This window comes from Artemia franciscana, chromosome 13, assembly GCF_032884065.1.
Source record: "Artemia franciscana chromosome 13, ASM3288406v1, whole genome shotgun sequence".
NCBI lineage: Eukaryota > Metazoa > Arthropoda > Branchiopoda > Anostraca > Artemiidae > Artemia > Artemia franciscana.
The window spans coordinates 19462403-19482912 of record NC_088875.1 but is presented as its reverse complement, the minus strand read 5'-3'; the positions used below and the strand labels follow the sequence as shown (position 1 = coordinate 19482912).

General features: G+C 35.4%; 1 protein-coding gene across 8 annotated transcripts in view; it reads left to right on the top strand.

Annotated features, from left to right (window-relative positions):
- Positions 1–20510, top strand: part of LOC136034619 (valine--tRNA ligase-like) — a 79068-nt gene that overhangs the window by 19771 nt on the left and 38787 nt on the right. For all 8 annotated transcript variants that reach the window (XM_065715910.1, XM_065715906.1, XM_065715911.1 and 5 more), the window contains 6 exons: positions 291–421; positions 8494–8624; positions 10028–10121; positions 14282–14416; positions 18253–18523; positions 19785–19963. In XM_065715910.1, coding sequence (XP_065571982.1) covers positions 291–421; positions 8494–8624; positions 10028–10121; positions 14282–14416; positions 18253–18523; positions 19785–19963 — 941 coding nt within the window. The remainder of the gene's footprint in view (positions 1–290; positions 422–8493; positions 8625–10027; positions 10122–14281; positions 14417–18252; positions 18524–19784; positions 19964–20510) is intronic.

Sequence of the window (20510 nt, the reverse complement as noted above, 5' to 3'; positions counted from 1 at the left end):
AAATTTGTTTCGACTGCTATTAAACCGATTTTCTCACGACCTCATGACGAGTTTCTGTACTTACGTCATTTTTATTCCAGTGCTATTAATTGAAGTAAAGATATTTGCCTTCGTATATTTCTCCCTTCTACCCTATTATTTCAAAAAAAGCCTCTTTTAGGGGGGCTATTCTGTTGAAAGATGTCATTTTTTATTCCAGTGAATAAATCGAAAAAGGGCAAATTTGCCTCCTTTGAGTTTGAAAATACACTAGGTCTATGTCCTTAAATAATAATTTGTTTCAATTTCAGGAAAGGTAGCCGAATTTATGACCAGTTGAAAAGGCTTGGTAGCTCAGTTGATTGGGATAGAGCCTGTTTTACAATGGACCAAAAGATGTGTAACGCTGTTACTGAGGCCTTCGTTCGGCTCCATAAGAAAGGTATTCATTTTTAAACAAGTTTCAGTTCACTACTTGTTTTAGCGACCCAAAAGCCCCAAATAGATAATTGTTTGATGCATTTGATTATTGGCCAATAATAATAAATAATAATTTGCGTAGAGTTTTATTTATTTATTTTGTTTAAATTACAGGTAAGTTTTGTGAAGCCTTATTAAGTCATGGAAAAGTGTGAAGAATAGGGTAGGCTTGCATTCACCCACTGACTTTTTCCGATATTGAAATACTGTTCATGGCTAAACCAAAAACTGCGAAATTCTAAGGTATCTTATCAAAATTGAATTTGCCTTTTGATTAAATTCATAGTTTACCATCCTGTCAAGACATGATTAAGTTCATGTTTTGATATTCACGCTATGGTGTCACTCCAAGATCAGCCATGTCATTTTACTAGATATGGAGTGGCCCAAAGTGTGAGTTCTGTGATGAAGTAATAAGCGCCCCTTTCTTGGAAAATTTCTCCATGGAAAGATCCGCCCACATAACCCCCTCCCTCATTAAAATGATCGTACACTTTCTAATAACCGATACTATATGTAAACAATGGGCAAAGTTTATAGCTTGCAGCCCTTTCCCCGGGGACTGATGGGAATTAAGTCGTCCTCAGAGACATAATTATTAGATTTTTCGACTATGCTGAATAAAATGGATATCTCAAAATTTTGATCCGTTTACTTTGTAAAAAAATGAGCTTAGGAGGGGGCCTAGTTTTTTTGGCACTGCCAAAAATTTTACACAAGACTATTAGTGATAAAAGTAAACAATGTAGACGGTATATGTTGGGAAAAAAGACTTGTGATGTGCATATAAAAGGGCTAGGAATCGCGCCACTCGATCTCTACAAGCTAACCAGGAATCACTCGAATCGTCAATCATTAGTAACATTCGAGGGTGTCCTAAGAAATTTTGAAGTAAATTAATAGAAAGAAGGCTGATTTCTCGACCGATTCGTGCATTTTTGGTGACCCAGCTACTAGTGAATTAATAAGCGAAGATCAGGAAAAGGGTAATTTTTTTTAATGAAGTGTTTTCGTCAGTTTTTGTACATCTAAATGACGTTCAAGCGTGCAGTCAACCCCATTTTACCGGATTTGTTTCAGCAGATAAAATGCCCTTCGATAACACTGATGTTTCTTCAGAGCAGGTTTTAAGAATTCTCCATGACCTTTCCGTTAATAAAGCAATAAAGATTCAGATATAGATGGCAAGACGCTTTATTCGAACACTTTTCTTCGGAAGACAGCCACGTGTTTAGCTGAACGTCCATAAAGGAGGATTTCCATGACACGGTATTCCACCTTTAGACTACAAGTGGCTAAGCCTATAAGCTTAGATTTGACTTGTTCGCCTGTGAGTCAAAGTGAATTCAGTACCGGATTTTGCATATAAGTCCAGTGGACATTGTCCGTCACGCATCAACCCAAAATCAATCTGACTCTTTCATCCCTTAGTTCTATGACTATCTACCTTAGTTCGGCCCTAGGAATGACGCATGGAGGAATGAAAAGTTCTTGAAAATATTATTGTATATTGGATACGGGATCACTTCGATTGAAATAAATTATGGCATTTGTTACAACATGGTTTCAGAAAAAAACAGGTCATGCCATATGCAGTTGTTTAAAACTATAAAAAAACTTCCAAAATATGGCTGATTCTGGTTTGAAGTTTGATTCAGTAAAATTGACTTCAGTAAAGCATTTGACAAAGTTTCAGTTAGTTTGTTGCTCTGAAAAATGTGAGAAGTATGAGATAGACCGAAGAACTTTAGCGTGGATTACAGATCACTTATCAGGCCGTTCCCAGCAAGTTATAGTCGGTTGTGCACTTCCAAGTAAGAGCCCGATTTTGAGTGGTATTCCACAAGGCAGTTATTTGGGCCCAGTATTATTTTGTTTGTTTGTCAATGATTTGCCTGGGGTAATTCATCACTCCACTGTAAAACTGTATAAACCTAAACCTTATGTAAACCTTTATGTAAACTTTATTCAAGAGGATCTGAATTCCCTAAATGATTGGTGTAAATCGAACTCCATGTTTGTAAACCATCAAAAAGGTTTCGTGCTTTATTAATTTTAGAAAAGCTCGACTTATCGTTATTTTCTTAGTGATACACCGGTTTCATCTGCAGATTTAACAAGGGATTTAGATATTCAATTTGATAACTAGTTGAAGTTTCACAAGTATGTGTCAATAATTTCGCGAAATGCTAATTATTGTCTCCTTCGAATTAAGAGAAGTTTCAGGTAATAACCTTCAAACTTTTATGATACTATACAAGACGATAGTACGCCTGGTGGTAGAATTTTGTTCTTCTGTGTAATATCCGACATGGAAATGTGACTCGCAGCAAATTGAAAAGGTTAAACATCGAGCATCAAAGTTTGTGCCATTTTACCAATTACCAAAGTTTGTGCCATTTAACGTATCAGCGTCGACTGCAATGTTTGGGACTTCCTTTCTTGCAGTATCGACGGGACAGGATCGACCAGATCAAAGCTGTATCAGCCGCGAGTGCACAAGAAAATAGGTCATTTTAGCTCTATTCATCGAGTAACAAAACTCGGGAATATTTTACCTGACACCGTAGTTTCTGTGCAAACCGTGCAAACATCTAAGAGTGCTCTCGTTAAAACTGGGTTCTATGAAAAACAGTTTCTGTAATATAGTTAGTTGTATAGTTGTTTTACTGAAGAATTTTCTATTGTATTGTATCTTGCAGTGTTGTTGTTGAGCTGTCATTTCTTGTATTTGTACTACGATAACCCTATGGCTTTCTCGCGTGTTAAATAAAATAAATAAATATGGCTAAAAAAAAACTGATTAGAAGGGTGAAATTGAGAAGGTTTATCTTTGTAGGAGAATGTTAGTTCGTGTAAGTGAAAATGAAAGGTGGAAAGAGCGCGCGAATACAGAGTGAATGGAATCTTGCAGTAGATTTGATTGAAATATATATTTAAAGAAGAAAATAAGTTTTGTGTGTGAGATCGTAATTGAGCGAATTGTGTTGCCAGTTTCTTATGAAGTACATTTTTTGTGTTTTTCTAATTTAAAAGCATCCGAAATAAAGTTTAAAAGGAAAAAGAAATAAAGATAAAATTAAAAAGAAGTATTAATATAACTTTCCTGGATATTTTTGTCTTTTCTATATATATGTTGTGTCTTTGAAAAAAAAGAAGCTGAGTGAAAGTTTTTTTGGCAGGACGGGTCATCATTAGGAAAATGAATCACACATGGTAAGGGATATTCACCCTAAGAACAGGATTTAAGTAGAGAGAGTGGTAGGGGAAATACAGGTTTTGCTGGTGGCATGGACTTGTTTTTATTAGTAAATAGATACTGGAAGTTTATGAGGTTTGGTTGCTTATTAACAATAAAGCATAGTCTAAAATTGGAACAAGTTTTTTTTTTTAGTGTCTTGGTCGTAGAAATAGTGGGATGTTTTTTAATAATAATAAAACACAAGTGCCAGAGGTCCAATGAATCATGTGCATCCGATTGTAGCACCACCTACAAGACGATTGTAGCACCACTGTCTTCCAACTTATTGATTAAAAAATCTGCTAAATTACCAGGAATGTACTTTTTATGCGTATTCTATTAAATACGTAATTTATGTGTTCTATAGAAATGTTTAGTCCCCAGATATTGTCACAAACTGACGGTAACAATGGTGACTGGGAGGGTTTTGTAAAAGCAGGAAACCGAACTGGCTTTCCATAATTAATTCAAATAGTCCAGGACTTTTAGGGTTTGACCCGGACAAAATTGCAATATAAACGAAAATGGTACCAAAATGATCAGAAGAAAATTCTGTACAACATTCTAAAAGTCCCCATAAATCCGAGTGGGGCGAGTACCCGAAAAACAGGGGAAAAGGGGGAAATGCGGGGGAAAATGGGAAAAATGCCGAACATGCCCAGAAAATAGTTTAAAGTGAGTTTTCTGGGGTTTTCACATACGCTGATTACGAAATTGACATCTAAAATTCAGTATAGAAAAAGAGTACTACGGAAAACGGGGGAACAGGGGAAAGAGGGGAGAAAAGAGAAGAATACAGGGTAGGGGTAGAAAGCGGTTTGAAAGATATTTTCTGGGGTATTCCTATCTGGTGATTACGAAATTGAGAAATAAAATGATATAAAAAAATCGATTAACATAAAACGGGGAAATGGGGGGGGGGGGGGAGGGGAAAAGGGAAATATACAGGGTAGGGGTAGAAAGCATGTGGAAATGTGTTTTCTGGGGTTTTTCTATCTGGTTATCACGAAACTGACCCCTAAAATGAAGGAAAGAAAACGAGAACCATGAAAACCGAACAAAACTGGAGGAAACAACGGAAAAGGGGAAGGGAGGCCTGACTCCTGAGCCAGCTGCTAATGGCTAATAAGTAGGCCTATGGACAAAATAACTCGCTTAAGTATCAAACTTGTACTTTCTTGAATCACAGACATTTCTTACAACCATTTGAATTACTAAACATAAAGAAAACAACCGCTTGGCAGTTATATATAAAATGGCTATTATATGTAAAACTTGCACTTTCGAAGGCAGTATAGTTGACTTGAAAAACACAGCATTGATATCACTAGTCGAGCTCCTCGTCTTCGACAATCTCGTTGTCCCTGTTCAAACAGTTGATACCCTGACATTCTCCGCACGCGAACGTACACGCTAATCCATTTTTCTTGCAGCTGCATCGCGAGTTCTCGCAGCCTGTCTTACAGTTGCATCTCACGACACTCAAAAGAGTCTGAGGTGCGGGCAACAAATGGGCCATCACAGGTGAGTATTTATGGTCTCTGAGGACCCAACCCCAGTCAGCCGGGTCGAAGTCAGCTGGTTCCCCTTTCCAACGGGATACCTGGAGGCGCACTCGCTGGGAGTGGAATGAAGCTGCAGCTTCGGTTGGCGGAAGCCTTTCAGGCTTAACAAACGCCGTAGTATTAGACGAAGAAACTTTTTCCAAGAAAATTCGATGTCGCAGCTTAGTGAGATCTTCGTTTGGTCGTGCTTTATACAAGCTGAGGAGAAGATATTCACCCGCTTTCACAATTTCATCTTTGGACGATGATTCATCCAGAAACACTTTGCATTTTTTTCTGAACACTTCGCTCTTCTTCAAAAGAGGTAGCACAGCTTGCTTTCCAAGTCCGAAAACTCGTGAGGTCGTGTCACATCCCAAGAGTGCGTGCCCTACCAGAAGCAGCCTGGATACTTTCCCATTTTTTTTGCACCTCGTTGAGGCACCAGAACCGTGTTATCGCTTCTTTTGCGTTCGTTGACGATTCGAAGTAAAGTGTTTTTGCATTAGGCGGGAGGTGATACAAGAGTAGAATCAGAAGGTCAGTGTCGTTGCCAAGAACTATTGTTTCAGAGTTTTCTGCTTTCGTTACGGCAGTCTTCACGATTAGATAGTCAGCATCGTCCTTCGCATGGACGACTTCAAATCCTTTGGCTCTGAGTTTTTCCCCGATGTAGCTTATAATTCGCTGTTCGTTCTGAGAGTTGCTCAAAAACTCTTCCTTCTTTTTCTGGAGCTTCATCCCTAAACTGAAATCGATCACTTGATGCTGGCTTCCCTTACACCGTCGGTTGTGCGTAGCATCTTTCGTGGTTGGACCAGCGCTGTATCCATCGAAGACAACAGTAGGGGAGGTACAGCGTCGAGTAACGAAACTAACATAGCTGTCACAGATTGAATCATAAGTATCACCAATCTTCCAAGGTACTTGCTGAAGCAGCCAACCTCCGTCAACTACAGTGACACGATCTGACACTGGCAGGTGGTGAATCGAGTCGCAAAATTATGCTTGACTTAAAAAAAAATCTCGTCGTACCTTGATTTATCCTGCTACCATGTCACATGTGTAAGCATCCACGCAGACTGGGGACTATTGGATCCGCTAGATGTCATTCCGTCAGGATAGGTTTTGTCGTCGGCACTGGAACTCCGCGGTGACTAGTCTACCTTGCTTCTCTTACTGGATGTCGAATTAGAACAGGATTATGTTGACGAACCCACGCGCTTGTCGATAACGGCGAGGAATACGGAATAATGTAAATTCAGTATTTTTCCGTATTTCTTTCTCGATTTTTGTTTTGCCTTTTCCGAACCTATGGGGTAGCCGAACCTCTATAGATCTCCTGTATTTGTTCTCGAACTTTGTTTTAGATGTCAATTTTATAATCAGCAGATAGAAAAACCCTAGAAAACACATTTCCACATGCTTTCTACCCCTACCCTGTATATTTTCCTTTTTCCCCTCCCTCCCCCCCATTTCCCCGTTTTATGTTAATCGATTTTTGTATATCATTTTATATCTCAATTTCATAATCACCAGATAGGAATACCCCAGAAAATATCTTCCAAACCGCTTTCTACCCCTACCCTGTATTCTTCTCTTTTCTCCCCTCTTTCCCCTGTTCCCCCGTTTTCCGTAGTACTCTTTTTCTATACTGAATTTTAGATGTCAATTTCGTAATCAGCGTATGTGAAAACCCCAGAAAACTCACTTTAAACTATTTTCTGGGCATGTTCGGCATTTTTCCCATTTTCCCCCGCATTTCCCCCTTTTCTCCTGTTTTTCGGGTACTCGCCCCACTCGGATTTATGGGGACTTTTAGTATGTTGTACAGAATTTTTTTCTGATCATTTTGGTACCATTTTCGTTTATATTGCAATTTTGTCCGGGTTCGACCCTTTTTTGAGCTAAAAGTCCTGGACTAAAAGCGATTTCAGGAAATAGCACATTTTCACGTGAGATGATGACATTTTGTGTGATTATTGCGGATATGCCTCTGGTGGCTGTCATTAACAAAGAAAAAAAAAATAGAATTAGACGGTAGCACTCGATCTGAAGTTTAGGTACTTTGATATACTAAATAATACACTCGTTTAAGATCAGTTCAATTCGATTTCAATTTTTTCTAAGAAAAAAATTAGGTATGCTCATATCAATAGCTGCTTACGTGTTTCATCTCTAGAAGGAGCATTTCTTCTTGTTAGATGGTAAAAAAGGTAAAGGAATCTAGCTAAAGAAGGTAAAGAAATCTAGAAATCATGGTAATGGATAGTAACTAAAGTGTGAAACTCCTCAATAGTAAACAGAAAAAAGGTAAAGGATACGGCATCAGACTTTATAGTCCCTACCGGCGGTACTGACCTCCTTTTCTTGGCCCTTCAGCCAGGAAGTGCAATGGGGGGCTGGGGGCCAACCATCCTGTGCTTTCGCAAACCCTTCCTGTTTACCTTCCCCAGATTTTTCCAGATACCCATTTAGAGCTGGGTCGGCTCTGGCTAAGCTTACAGTCACACCACTGAACAATTGGGTAAACTGGGATTCGAACCCGCGTCCTCTCGGACTAATAGTAAACAAAGCTTTAGAAAAAGGAAGTTTGAAAATAGTAAAGGCTCTAAAAAGATCTGCTTAATAAAATTACTAACAGGTAAAGAATATGGCATTGGACTTATTAATATTAATACTTAAAGGTTATAATTATGTTTATAATTTCTGTTTTATAATTCCGTTTACAATTTGGTTATAGTTTCTGTTTCATGGCCCTTAAGCCAGGAAATGCAAAGGGGAGATGGGGGCCAAACATCCTTTGCTTTCGCACACCCCTCCTGTTTACTTCCCCAGATTTCTCCAAGTACCCATTTAGAGCAGGGTTGACTGGAAGTGTGTAAAAGCATTAAATAACTTTAACTCTACCGAAAAGTAGAACCTGTCAGTTTACAAGAGCATACCTCTGTGCTTGCGTTTTTAGTTGCAAATTGGGAGAAGTCAATGGTAAAAATAACATGCTAGTAAACACCGACATACTACATTTGCTTTGATTGAAATAAACTGTCAGTGAGCCACCGGCTAAGTTTTAGTGTAAAGAGCAGAAAGTTGAGGGGGTGCTTCCCCAAACAGTTTAAGGAATAATAGCCTAAAAGGGCACTTTTCGTCGCTTCTTCCTTCCCCTCCCCCCTCTAGAAAAGTTTTCGTCCAGCATTACGTACAGACAATTTGAGTGCTTAAAAATGTACTAAAACTCCTTATTTGCAGGTTTGATTTACAGATCCAAAAGGCTGGTTAATTGGTCTTGTAGCCTCAAATCAGCGATATCTGATCTAGAAGTGGAGAAAGTAGAAGTGACAGGCAGGACGCTTTTCTCGGTTCCTGGTTACACGGAACAGGTACAGTCTCTTTTTTCATGAGGTTATTTTGTCATTTGTCTTTACTTTAGACAATATATGTTTTAACGTTGTTTTCTTTTTTTTCGTAACATAAAATAAAGATGCTAGTCAACTTTCAGAGGCAAACAATAGCGTTGCCTACAAAAATCATGTGGCTTCAACGTTTTTTGTTGTTTTTTTTTTTCATGTCACTTCGTACCAAATAAGTAGAAACAAGAGAAGGTGCTTTGTTGCTTGGAAAGTGGAAAACCTTGAGCAATTGTTTTGCCACCACACTCTCCGTTCCCCCTCCTCTTGGTATCAGGTCAAAATTTGTCATTGCCATTGAACGTCAAAAAGTCGAATAAGCATATCTCAGTAATCTTTATAAATCCACCAGCCCGAGGAGCACTGGCACTGTTAGGCTTTCGGAGAATAAGTGGGCTTTTTTAGTCTTGATTGTTCAATCACAGAAGAATTCTTGGGAATTGTTCGCTATTCTAAGATTTTTCAGAATCTCCTAAGGGGATGTTATGCTAGTTTCCAACATGATTTATATACAATATCTCGGGAATTACTTGGTGCATCGAGTTGAAATTTCTGAGTTTTTTCCATGGGAGAAAAGCAAGGGCATATCCAGAATTTTTGTTTGGGGGAGGTCTATTTTTTAGGAGGAGGATTATACATTTAAGAAACTCATCACAAATTTGTTTATATGCATGTTTGTTAGGTTTTACGAGTTGGACAAAAATTTGGGGGGGGGGGGTCAAACCTTGGGAAGACAGAAAACTGTCCTCTTAGGAGTGATTATTGTTTCGCTTGTTATTTAATCAGGTTTTCTCTGGCAATGTTGTTCATTTCCTAATTTCTACATTTATTGCTAAATTAAAAGGTTTGGCTATATTGTCACAACTTGATTAATAGAGAGCATAATATGCGTTTACCCATATGATGGTACTTGAATTAATTTTTTTTAAATATTGTACAGCATACATGTTAGTTTTCTTATATAAACTGATTTGAGAATGCATGCAACTATCCCTCTTCGCTATACTCTTTGTCTCCACCTTGAAACAATTTTCTAAATAGGTTGTATTTATTTTTTAATAAAGAATAATTAACCGTTTGATTGACATTCCGAGTTAATTTTGAAATATATACACAAGTGTATAATGACTCATCTTTTCGGGAGTTCGTAATTCGTTACAGTATTTTTTTTTTTTCTTCCTACTTTTTCCGTCAAAGTCTTTTCAACATGTTTTATATTTCTTTTCTTCGTGTTCTGTATTTGGGTATTTCAGATTATCTCTATTACCATACAGGCTTAAGGGCAGACTCCCCTCTTGGATTGGTCTGAAGAATTCTACTATAGGATAAAATGAATGGCAGTTTGTACCTATCTTTATTACCTGCTTTCCTTTTAGGTAGAATTTGGCGTAATCGTTTCATTTGCTTATCAACTAGATGGCGGCTCAGGAGAGATTGTTGTTGCAACTACTCGTGTAGAAACCATGCTTGGTAAGTTCTTTTGTATTTTATTTTTCTCCTTCTTAGCGCAGCAATATTAAAAAAAAAGAAAAGGACACCCTACATTTAAAGCTGTACCAATACATCTATGAACCCGATAAAGGGTTGCCTTGGGTTTGTGCCTCCTTCACTCTCATCATAGTCTTGATCTGTGGTCAACATCCTAGGATCGATGGGTCATCGACTGACTTGTTAATAGCTCTAGAAAAACATTATATAAATAAATCATAATAAAACATATACACGAAACGAATATTTTCAGCTTTATAAAAAATGACAAAATATTCCTAAGATAACTATTTTGTATTCTTAGGCCTGTGGTTTATATGTCGTTATCTCATTTGTAGATCGTATTTAGTTAGACGAAGATAGTTAATTAATTATCACGCAGTTAACTAAGTGAATTTATTATTGTCCTTTAAGAAAAATATTGCCATTTGCAAATAAAATACTTAAATAGTTCATTTAATGATGTGTAGACATAAAAGTGTGAATGTATCGAAAATGGTAATAAATTCATTTGCACTGTACGTGACTTTATATGTTGTGGGACAGTTTCCTTTTAAACACTGATAAATGGAAATAGATCTGAAAACGTTGCTAAAAGTGTACTAAGTTTTGAAAAAGAGATCTAATTATTTAAGAATTTTGTTTACCAGCTACAGTCGCATCTGACAGTTCTGTTACAGCTCTTAGCATTGGTACCAATGAAACATTACTTACACACGGCAATTTCTTGGAAAACGTGCTCATAAAGTGTTCTAACCACTCATTCAATGACTTTACTAATAATTGAGAGCATGAGACTAATAATACTAATAAAGGGAAGAATAATAATAAAACTAATGAGAATAATAAACTTATAATAACTAATAATAAAACTATAATAATAATAATTATATAAATAATAATAATAATAATAAATAAATATAAAACTATTAATAAAACTAGAACAAAAATAATAATAATAAAACTAATAATGAGAGTGAGATTAATAATAATAGAAAACTAACAATTGAGGGAATCAAAGACAGTCAGAACCGTTAAGCGTTGTGTTGACGACTTGGTCAAAAATGCTGGCGAAAAGTTAACAGACTCGCTTTATAATTTGCATCACAACATGAAACTCCGTTTTATAGAGAGAAATAACCGGATTTCCACAGTTCATATGACGGTTGATATGTTCTTCATTTCAAGTAATACTAGGTGAAACCAAGATGCTACCTGATAAATCAATGCATTATTTTTTATGCTGTTTAAGTACTTGAAACTTATTATTTCTATGACTAAGTTTTTTTTAAGATATATCACCAGTTGTTTTATTGCACTAGTTTTATTAATATATGTTTGATAGGCTGTGAATTAATAATTTTTGTTCGTTTTAAGTTTCAACTTCGCTCTTTACCTCCCTCGGAAAAACTTCATTTTTTTAAATCGATCCTTGCTCGTTTTTGGTTACAATTTAATGTAGAAACAATATTGCCATGATCTTTTTTATTTATGCGGAATAATTTCTGTTCGTTTTAGGTTTTAATGATGCTCCTTAGTTTCAGTTGAAAACTTATTTTCTTACATAATTTCTAAGCTCCTCCAATGTCTGGGAAATAAGACCTCAACCCTTGTTAAGGAGCTGAACGAAGAAGTCGTGCAAGATCTGAAGGAAAAAATAAGTTTAAAGTGAAAACAAAATAAAAAATAATGTCGTTTGTTTTTGTAAAAAAATAAAAAAAAGAAGAAATAGATCTTTATTCTTTGTTTTAAAAAAAATAATTATTTAGCAGCACTTAAGAAAGTAGCTCCAGGCAAGTAGATTCGACACAAAAAGCTAACTAAGCGGAGAGGTTGGCTTATCGATATGCTTGTGAACAATTTTGCTAACTCGGCAGAAATGTGCCTTTATGCTTGGCGAGTTATTTGACCAGTCCCTAAATAGAAAAGCCATAATACTTAGAAATTAATCAAAATTTCAAAAAACGATCATTTCTCGTATAGGTGCAATAAATAGTATTATAAACAGAGTTTTTTTTTTCATTTCCAAAATTATGAAGAATTACCTGAATTCTCGTACAGAACTGTTTTCATTTGTCTTTCTTCCCCTTTGGATGCACAATCTTACGTATGGAGAGAATATTACGGTGGAATTGTCTGGGGGAAATTTTCAGCGGGGATCAAATTGTCTGGTAAGATTTTTCCGTTGAAAAATATGGGTAGTATGGCACCAAAAATTGTACTTTGGGTGCCATTTCCGGACTTTAAAGGCTGGGAATAATGAAATGGATACTATTGTAATCTCAATGGTTCAAACCCTAATTCTGAGGTTCACAAATTCACCCTGTTTCATATTCTCCCTCCCAGCTCCCTTAATAGTAATTATGCTTTGTCTTCGTTATGGTTTTTTCAGGCGATGTCGCTCGTGTTTTTTAGCTATTCAGGCAACCCAAGTCTCCTGTAATACTTTATATGACTCGTTAAAATCTATTGGTTAGGTCGAGGCAAGTTTCTTAATAGATTTATAATCTTTACTAATATTTCTTCACGCATCGGTGAAAATGATCGCTCAATGATGAAATTTTTAAACTTTTGTTCTTAATAGACATAACGAATAGTTATAATGATTCTAATGAATGTCGTCAAGGAAATAACCTTACGAATTTGTCAAGAAATAGAAGATATTTATTTTGAAATTAAGATTATCTGAACATATGAATCTGACACATAACCACCAATCAACACAGGAGACTTAACGTTGACAACTCAAGTAAGACAACAATACACCAGAAGCTCAACGGTGTCTGCTCAACATAAAAATCTCGACTTACTAAACTCAAAATAAGAAAACTGCAAAACCCAAGGAACTTGATTAAGACAACTTCTACCGAGTCAATTCAAGAATCTCAACCAGGACAGATCAGCCAAATAAAAATTAAACCTTGAGCCATTTCACAGGAACGAATCAAATGCATTACATAAAAGAAGCTGGGATTGGAAACGGAGAGAGGATGCTATTGATCAAATGATGAGAACTTCGTGATTTATGTTCGAAATAAAGTTGTTTTACAGTGACGTCGATGGTAATCATGGAAATGGGTATGAAGGTAGGGAGATCATCATGGATTTATTTGTTGTGGGACGACGATATTGATAAAGAGGTAATACTGGTCACTGATTGTCTTACTACTGTTAAAATTTGTTTTAGACTTAGATTTTAGGCTAAAAATCACAAAAATGATTTTGTTTTGGCAGCTGAGACTCTAACTACTGTCGTTTCAAGACTATTCAGAGTTAAAAATTTAAATCTTGAAATTTTCGATATTCACTGTGTGACAACATTCAGACTTTTTACCCAATTTTTATTTTGTTGGGACCGGAATAATAGTGGTTATTGCCTACAGTCTAAGTTGTATAGGAAGTGATACAAAAACATATTATTCCCAACTCCATAACTCATTTGTTTAACAATAAAAATATTTTTTTAACTGCATTTTAACTATTCAAAACAAAACTATAGTGGGGGTAGTTTAAAACGGCTCCGAAGCAGCAACTTATATATTGCCGGTTTCTTTTTTTTACTTTTTAAAAATTGTTTCATTAACAAAGCGAAACCATAGTGTTGTGGGAACTATTGTAAAATATGTAGTGCCCGTTGTAAACCAAAGAACCGTAATGGGACTTTTATTGATGTATAGCCAGTTCTTTAAAAAAATGAATATTGGGGGTCGGGGTACCGGTGCAAACCATAGAGCGGCATTGGAACTCATAACTGTAGTGAAGAATGCAACTGCCTGTGTGGCAAATGCTATTCTGATTTGATATAAGGAGTCATTTGTCATCTACTAGAAATTAGGACAAAACATAAAAGTAGAGTACGATATTGAAGAAAAAAAGGTAGTGTGTACTACCTTGTTTGTGCAAGGTCGTGTGTCTTAGACTCATTAGAAGTATTTTTGTTTGTTTATGTATCTTTGATTTATTTAATTTGATTGTTATCCTGGTAACCTCCTCATATGTCTCATCATTATAGAGTGTACTACCTTTTTAAGTTAACATAAACTTATGAAAACCACTTTTGCACTGTGTCACATCTTACTATAAGTGTTTTTGTTTGCTTGTTGTGTATCTTAGATTGACTCAAATGAATTGCTTAATCCCAGGTGATACAGCGGTTGCCGTTCATCCCAAGGACGAAAGATACCGTCATTTGATTGGAAAGTACATTTCACATCCGTTCCTTGATAGAAAAATTCCAATTGTTGCCGATGAAATGGTGGATATCAACTTCGGAACTGGTAAATCACGTCCTATATTTTACACTACTTAATAGGAAAAATTGAGTTAATTTTGTGAAGTGACATCACGCGAAAGGAAGAACGATTCCAGTACATTAAATCATCCCTAGTACTTCTTGTAATAGTAATTTGGGCCCTAGATTTTATGGGAAAATATTAGTTGTGAAATTCTCAGCTGTTTTCAGTTCCAGTGGTTTGTTTCAATGACTTAGTCAAACAGTTAGCCATGTCCAAATAAAGCTCTTTTCAAAATGTCCAAAGTCCAAAAATGAAACAAGACCTGATTACTTTCTTGTTTCCATCACAACTAAAATTGCCAACTAATTTTGAAAGGTCTGGACTTCAAGGCTCCTGATTACTAATAAGATAACAACACATTTTCCCACCCATACTAATTAATCACTACTTATAAGGGATTTGTTTTTCGCCTAAGGATGTTTTTTCCTTGACAACTTTTTTGTTAGGGGCTTTCTTGCTGCTTGGTTCGACCTGTTTTGACCTTTATGCTGTGTGCGTATTTTCAAGATTCAAATGTAGAAAAATTGACACTCCTAGAGAAAGAAAAATGAAATTCTCATCGTAAATCTTTGAAAATTTGAAATGATATTTATTAATGACGTATTTTGACAGAACTTCATGGGGTTTTTATGTTTGTAAAATGGCCTGAATTAACTTTATTGATTTTTTAACTTTATTTATGTTATTGAGTTTTTGTGGATGAGACTAAACCTATATTGTGTACGTGAGGTTTACACGTCTTGTTTAGTTTCTTCCTATGTATTTTGTGTTTTGATATGCTTATTTATTCATTTATTGAACACCCACCACTCACGTAGCTTGATAAGGCGGAGTAGAGGATAAAGAAAAGAAACAGGGGAAAAAACACATGAATAAGAAACCAATTACTGCTCAAAATTTTGTCATAGTGACGACATTTAACGATAAAAATAAAACGTGAATCAGAAGTAAATTTAAAATTACTCACTAAATATATTCATAATTCAGATTCAGATACACAAAAATACTAAACACTATTGAACTAGAGCCCGATAGCAATTATTCTGTGATAAATTGAGTTATCGGCTATGCTTGGCAATTAGTTTCGAAGTTCGAAGATTGCTTTGTTACTATTTGTAAATTTTAGCTATGTTTTTAATTAAACTTTTTTGCATTCTAATTTAATTTAAATATCAATAAGCGTTTAAAAAGTGCTTGAAAGCAGTGTTGGGAAGTAATCGGTATTTTGAGGCTGCTCCTCGAAATCTAACCACAACCTGGAGCGAATTATAGTGATTGTGAGTGAGTGTCCTAACGTGAGTTTTGTTTAACATTACTTTTGAAGTTAGATGAAGTGAGTGACATGCTTCTCCTAATATGAGTGAAGGGGCCTAATCCTAAATCTGGAGTGAATTTTATGTTACATTTTCTCCTTAAAAGTAGATATTGCTTCTGTCATATAAATTACCGGTTGTTTTTTTGAAAATTCTGGTAGAATTATGATTAAATAGTTATAATTTTGAAAATGCATGCTCAATCTTAAATCAAAATCAAATTCAACATTTCAAAGTCAGATTTGACCTTGGAGTCTATTTCAGCGCTACTTGTATTATTATTATTATTATTGCTAGTAACTTGAGTGACAAAAATTACTCATTTTTTAATGTCCATACCATTTAATGACTTATGCATAAATAGATGCTGCATAACCAAAAAGCTGCTAAAAATAAAATGAATAAACAATACCTCTCATTTGGGGCGTCCAAATAAAACACTAGATTCCTCTCAATTTGCTTTCAATCTCCAACTGATCCTGTTCTCCTTATTCCTTTCCCCTTTTTATTATCAATAATTTACAAAAATTTTCTAGGGTATTAGTTAACTCGACTAAAATAATAACTAGAATCCTCGGATCAATAAGACCTACAGCCAGGGATGCTTTCATTTTTTTAGTTATTAAAAAAGGCAGTTGCACAACTTTGGAGAGAGACAGACAGAGAAAGAAACATGAGAAACAGTGAGAAAGGGAGGGATTTTATCTAAGCGAAATAATAAAAAATGAATAATGTAAGTAAATGACAAACTATATCACAGTGTAGTTCATATACACACCAATGCAAATATCTTTATTTTAATCTTTTACAAGGCCTCGCCGGCTTTTTTCTCCCATTTTTTTTACACTTACAGTTCATCTCTGGTAGTATGAATTGATAAAAAATTAAAGTGATCAGTGAAGCTGGCAAGAAAAAGAGAGCCTTATAAGAATTAGTTGACAAGATGACACTGGACTGGTTATGATCTGTTATATATGCCTCTCAGGTATATAATAATATTGCTGGCTTTGATCGTTATGTACAAATCATCTGGAGGAAAAAACGTTCGGAATTGTTCATTTTTTGAGTATAAAGAATGTGTTCAAACATGTTTTGATAAGGAGTTAGTTTGTTTGGCTTCCACCAAAACTTATTCGGTATGAAATTGCAAATTTGTATCGTCATTTTTGGAGTAATTATCTTTATGTTTAGGGGTTATTGTTATTAACATAAACGATTAAGGGTCAATCAAATTTTCCAAGCGTGATGTGCTAGTTTTAGTATTGCGGTGTTTTTGCCTAGTCTAGGTACTTGGACACAGGTTTTAAGATTGTAAGATGTTTCCTTCTTCATGGTGATTGTTGGTATTGATGTTCTGTATATTACTTAACTGTTAAATTTCTTTTCTGATACCCACCTCACATCCCAATTGTTTTCGTCTCTTTATTGTGTCTGTTTGTGTTTGTTGGTGGATGCGCGTATCTTGCGTATTTGCTTGTCTAATTTATGTAATCGAAGATTCGTTTCCTATCACTTTGTCCCTGGTATGAATACGGCGCTGTCCTGCCATTGAAAGATCTAAAGCCGAACTGGCCAGCCATGACACAGAGAAAGAAAAATCTTAAGATGAAGAAAACAAATGGGACTACGGTCTGTAAAAGGAAAAGACAAAATAAAACGAAGCGGGTATTTTGCCACACTGAAGCGATTGAGTGTTCTCATTGTAGCAACTCTATTTAGCTTCTGTGGTGGTCAATCACAGTAGGAACAATTCTATATATAGAGATTTTTTTCTTGGTTTTGATTTATTTAATTTTAGGTTAGTTTAGATTTTATTTTTGTTTTTTGGCATCGAAGACGCCTTGTTTTATACGGGTGAAATATCCGCGTCGTTTTTACTGTCCCTTAGAATTATTGAACTCATTTCCAAAGCCTTTCGAAAAGATTATTGAGGCGTAAAACAAGCTAAAGCTGTCTTTTCTAGGCTTTTGCACCAAACTTGTAAAAATGTCAATAGTTTGCTACATGCTATCGGCTATAAAATTGAAACTAAAGGAAATGAAGATGTGCTTAAAGATAATATAAACACAATCTCTTAAATTTGGCAGCTTAGTAATTTAACATTTCTATCAACAGCTTGAGACTTAGCCTGAAACAACTGAAGATTTTCAGTTTTAAATTAAAATTAAATGGAAAGTGCTCTCGACTAAAAAAAACTCCCCCAAAGTAATATTTTGTTCGAGGTAGCTGTTAAAGTGAATGTGTAATTTCTCAATTCATACTTTCGAGTTGCTGTCAAAATCCCTCCTTGGTATGATCAGGATGATTTTAAGGCTCGGTCACTGTGCCAGGATTCCAAGAGTATGCTCTGTAAACGGCACGCATACCCGAGTAAATAAAAAGATGCTATGTGCACCTGATTGCTTTGATCCTAGCATCTCAAATTTTTTTTTAAAGTAGAATTGATTCATTATGCTTCTGAATTGCTGTTAAGTGGATGCGTAAACTCATATCCATATTTTCTAGGTGCTGTCAAAATTACTCCTGGGCATGATCAGAATGATTTTGAGGTTGGAATAAGGAACAAGCTAGATTTGATAACAATTTTTGATGACAATGGAATCTTGACTGATAATTGTGGCAAGTTTAGTGGAATGAAGAGGTTTGACGCTCGGAAAGCTGTGATGATAGCTTTGGAAGAGTTGAAATTGTTGCGAGATGTGAAAGACAACCCCATGTTTGTTCCCATTTGCTCAAGAAGCAAGGATGTAGTGGAGCCAATACTGAAACCGCAATGGTAAAGGCGGATTCTTAGTTTTTAGTCCTTTGGCATATTTGTATTTTAATGGCTCTTCCCAGGTCATTTTGGATGTGATAATTCAAATGTGCTTTGTCAAGTGTTTGTCGAAGTTTGATAATATTTCAATTTCTTCTTAAAATTTCTAGACGTTTGCAATATTCCAAATGACATTATTTGACATACTTTCACTCGCAGATGAAGCTTTAGCCGCAATTGTTCTTTTTTTCCGTTCCATGTTTAACCTCGTTCGCCTTTTTTTTCTAGCTACAGTTCGCATAACTAATCATCATATTTTTATGTAACTGAGATTTATTCTTTTGTGTTCTGCACAAATTTCTTCCCTACATTGATTTGATGTTACTTTTGAACTTTCTTTATGTTTTTGTCCCTTTTTTCTTTTTTTGAGCCCAGAATTCTTTTTCGGCCCTTCGGGGCTTGCAATAGCTGTTTTTTAAAAAGAAATCCAATCTTATCTTGTTTGCTATGTCAGTATTTGCACCGATCTTCGTTTTGGTTCTGTTTTTGCCGAAATCGATATTTCCTGGTACAAAATGGCAAAAAAAGGCGCTTTGTTTTTGAATGAGCTATTTTTTCATTTGAAAAGGGACACGGTGTTTTCGAAACACCATTTAAATTAGCCCTCTACTAGTACTGAAAAGAGGCTCCCTCTTCCGGTATTCTGCGACTAATGGCTTACTTCAATCACCGTGGTGGCAAAAATGGAGACTTATTTACTGCTACCCATGCAAAAAATTCGTTTTTTATAGTTTTTTTGTTAACTGGAGAACTGTAAAGTTCCATTCAAAGATTTTCGACATTGCCAATTTCAATGGTGTATGGTGTACTTTTTATTTTTATCTAACCTGATTTTTGGAGGGTTTCGGTTTTTTTTTTTTTTTAATTAAAGAACGCATATTTTTGCAATTGCAACTTATTTTTCGGTCGAATATGAATAAAAGATAGTATTTAGCATCATTATTGCAGAATAGCAGCAAAAATAATTTTAACTTCACAGTTTCCTTAAAAGCACGTTTTTTAAAATTGTCGTTAACAATAATCCATGGTTTGCTCATTACTAGTTTGCAGGTGCTGCTGCAACCTCAACACTAGAACAGTTTTTTGACCTGAGTCTGCTCTAAAGTACAAATTAAGGCAAATATTTATCCCAGCTGATGATTATGTCTCTCATCCTCGTGACGTTATCTATTTTTCTGAGTAAAGATTTGTTTTCCTTTATTTTTGTTTTCTACGTTTTCAGGTATGTGAAGTGCGAAGGGATGGCAAGTAAGGCAAGTCAAGCTGTTAAGAACGGCGATTTAAAAATAATTCCAGACATGCATAAAAAAACATGGTTCCAGTGGATGGAAAACATTCGAGACTGGTGTATTTCTCGTCAGTTATGGTGGGGTCACAGAATACCAGCATATTTTGTTACTAGTAAGTTACTTTTTTAAGAATATATACATAATCTGTAGGAAAAATATCCACTACACGCACATATGTGTGAATTTATTGGGGGGGGGGGAGTATGAATTATAAATAATGAAAACGTTTCTAAATTTTGTGTTTCCTGTAAATTGTAAAATATCGTCCGTCTCCTATGCGTATGAGCCTGATTGAGAATGTTAATGTAATCAAGAACAGGACGTAGCTCTATTTTGATAAAAAAAAAAGGTATGTTCTTCTAGAGTTAGGGTTGTGAAGAAAGTAGAAGACGAAGCGTTCGCAATAATTTAAAGTGTGACGAACATAGTGCAATCTATAGATCTTGTAACATACTACGCAGCTATTAAGATACTTTTTTCAACTGACTAAAAAAGAAATTGATGGCTGCAAAATAAAATTACATTTTGAATTTATTATCTATGGAATAATGTTCAATATTTTGTATTTGTAGACTATTTTCAAAATTAAATATTGGATTTATTGGCTGTTGTAAGCAATATATTTTAATTTGTAAAAAGTCTGTTAGTTCTTCTCATTT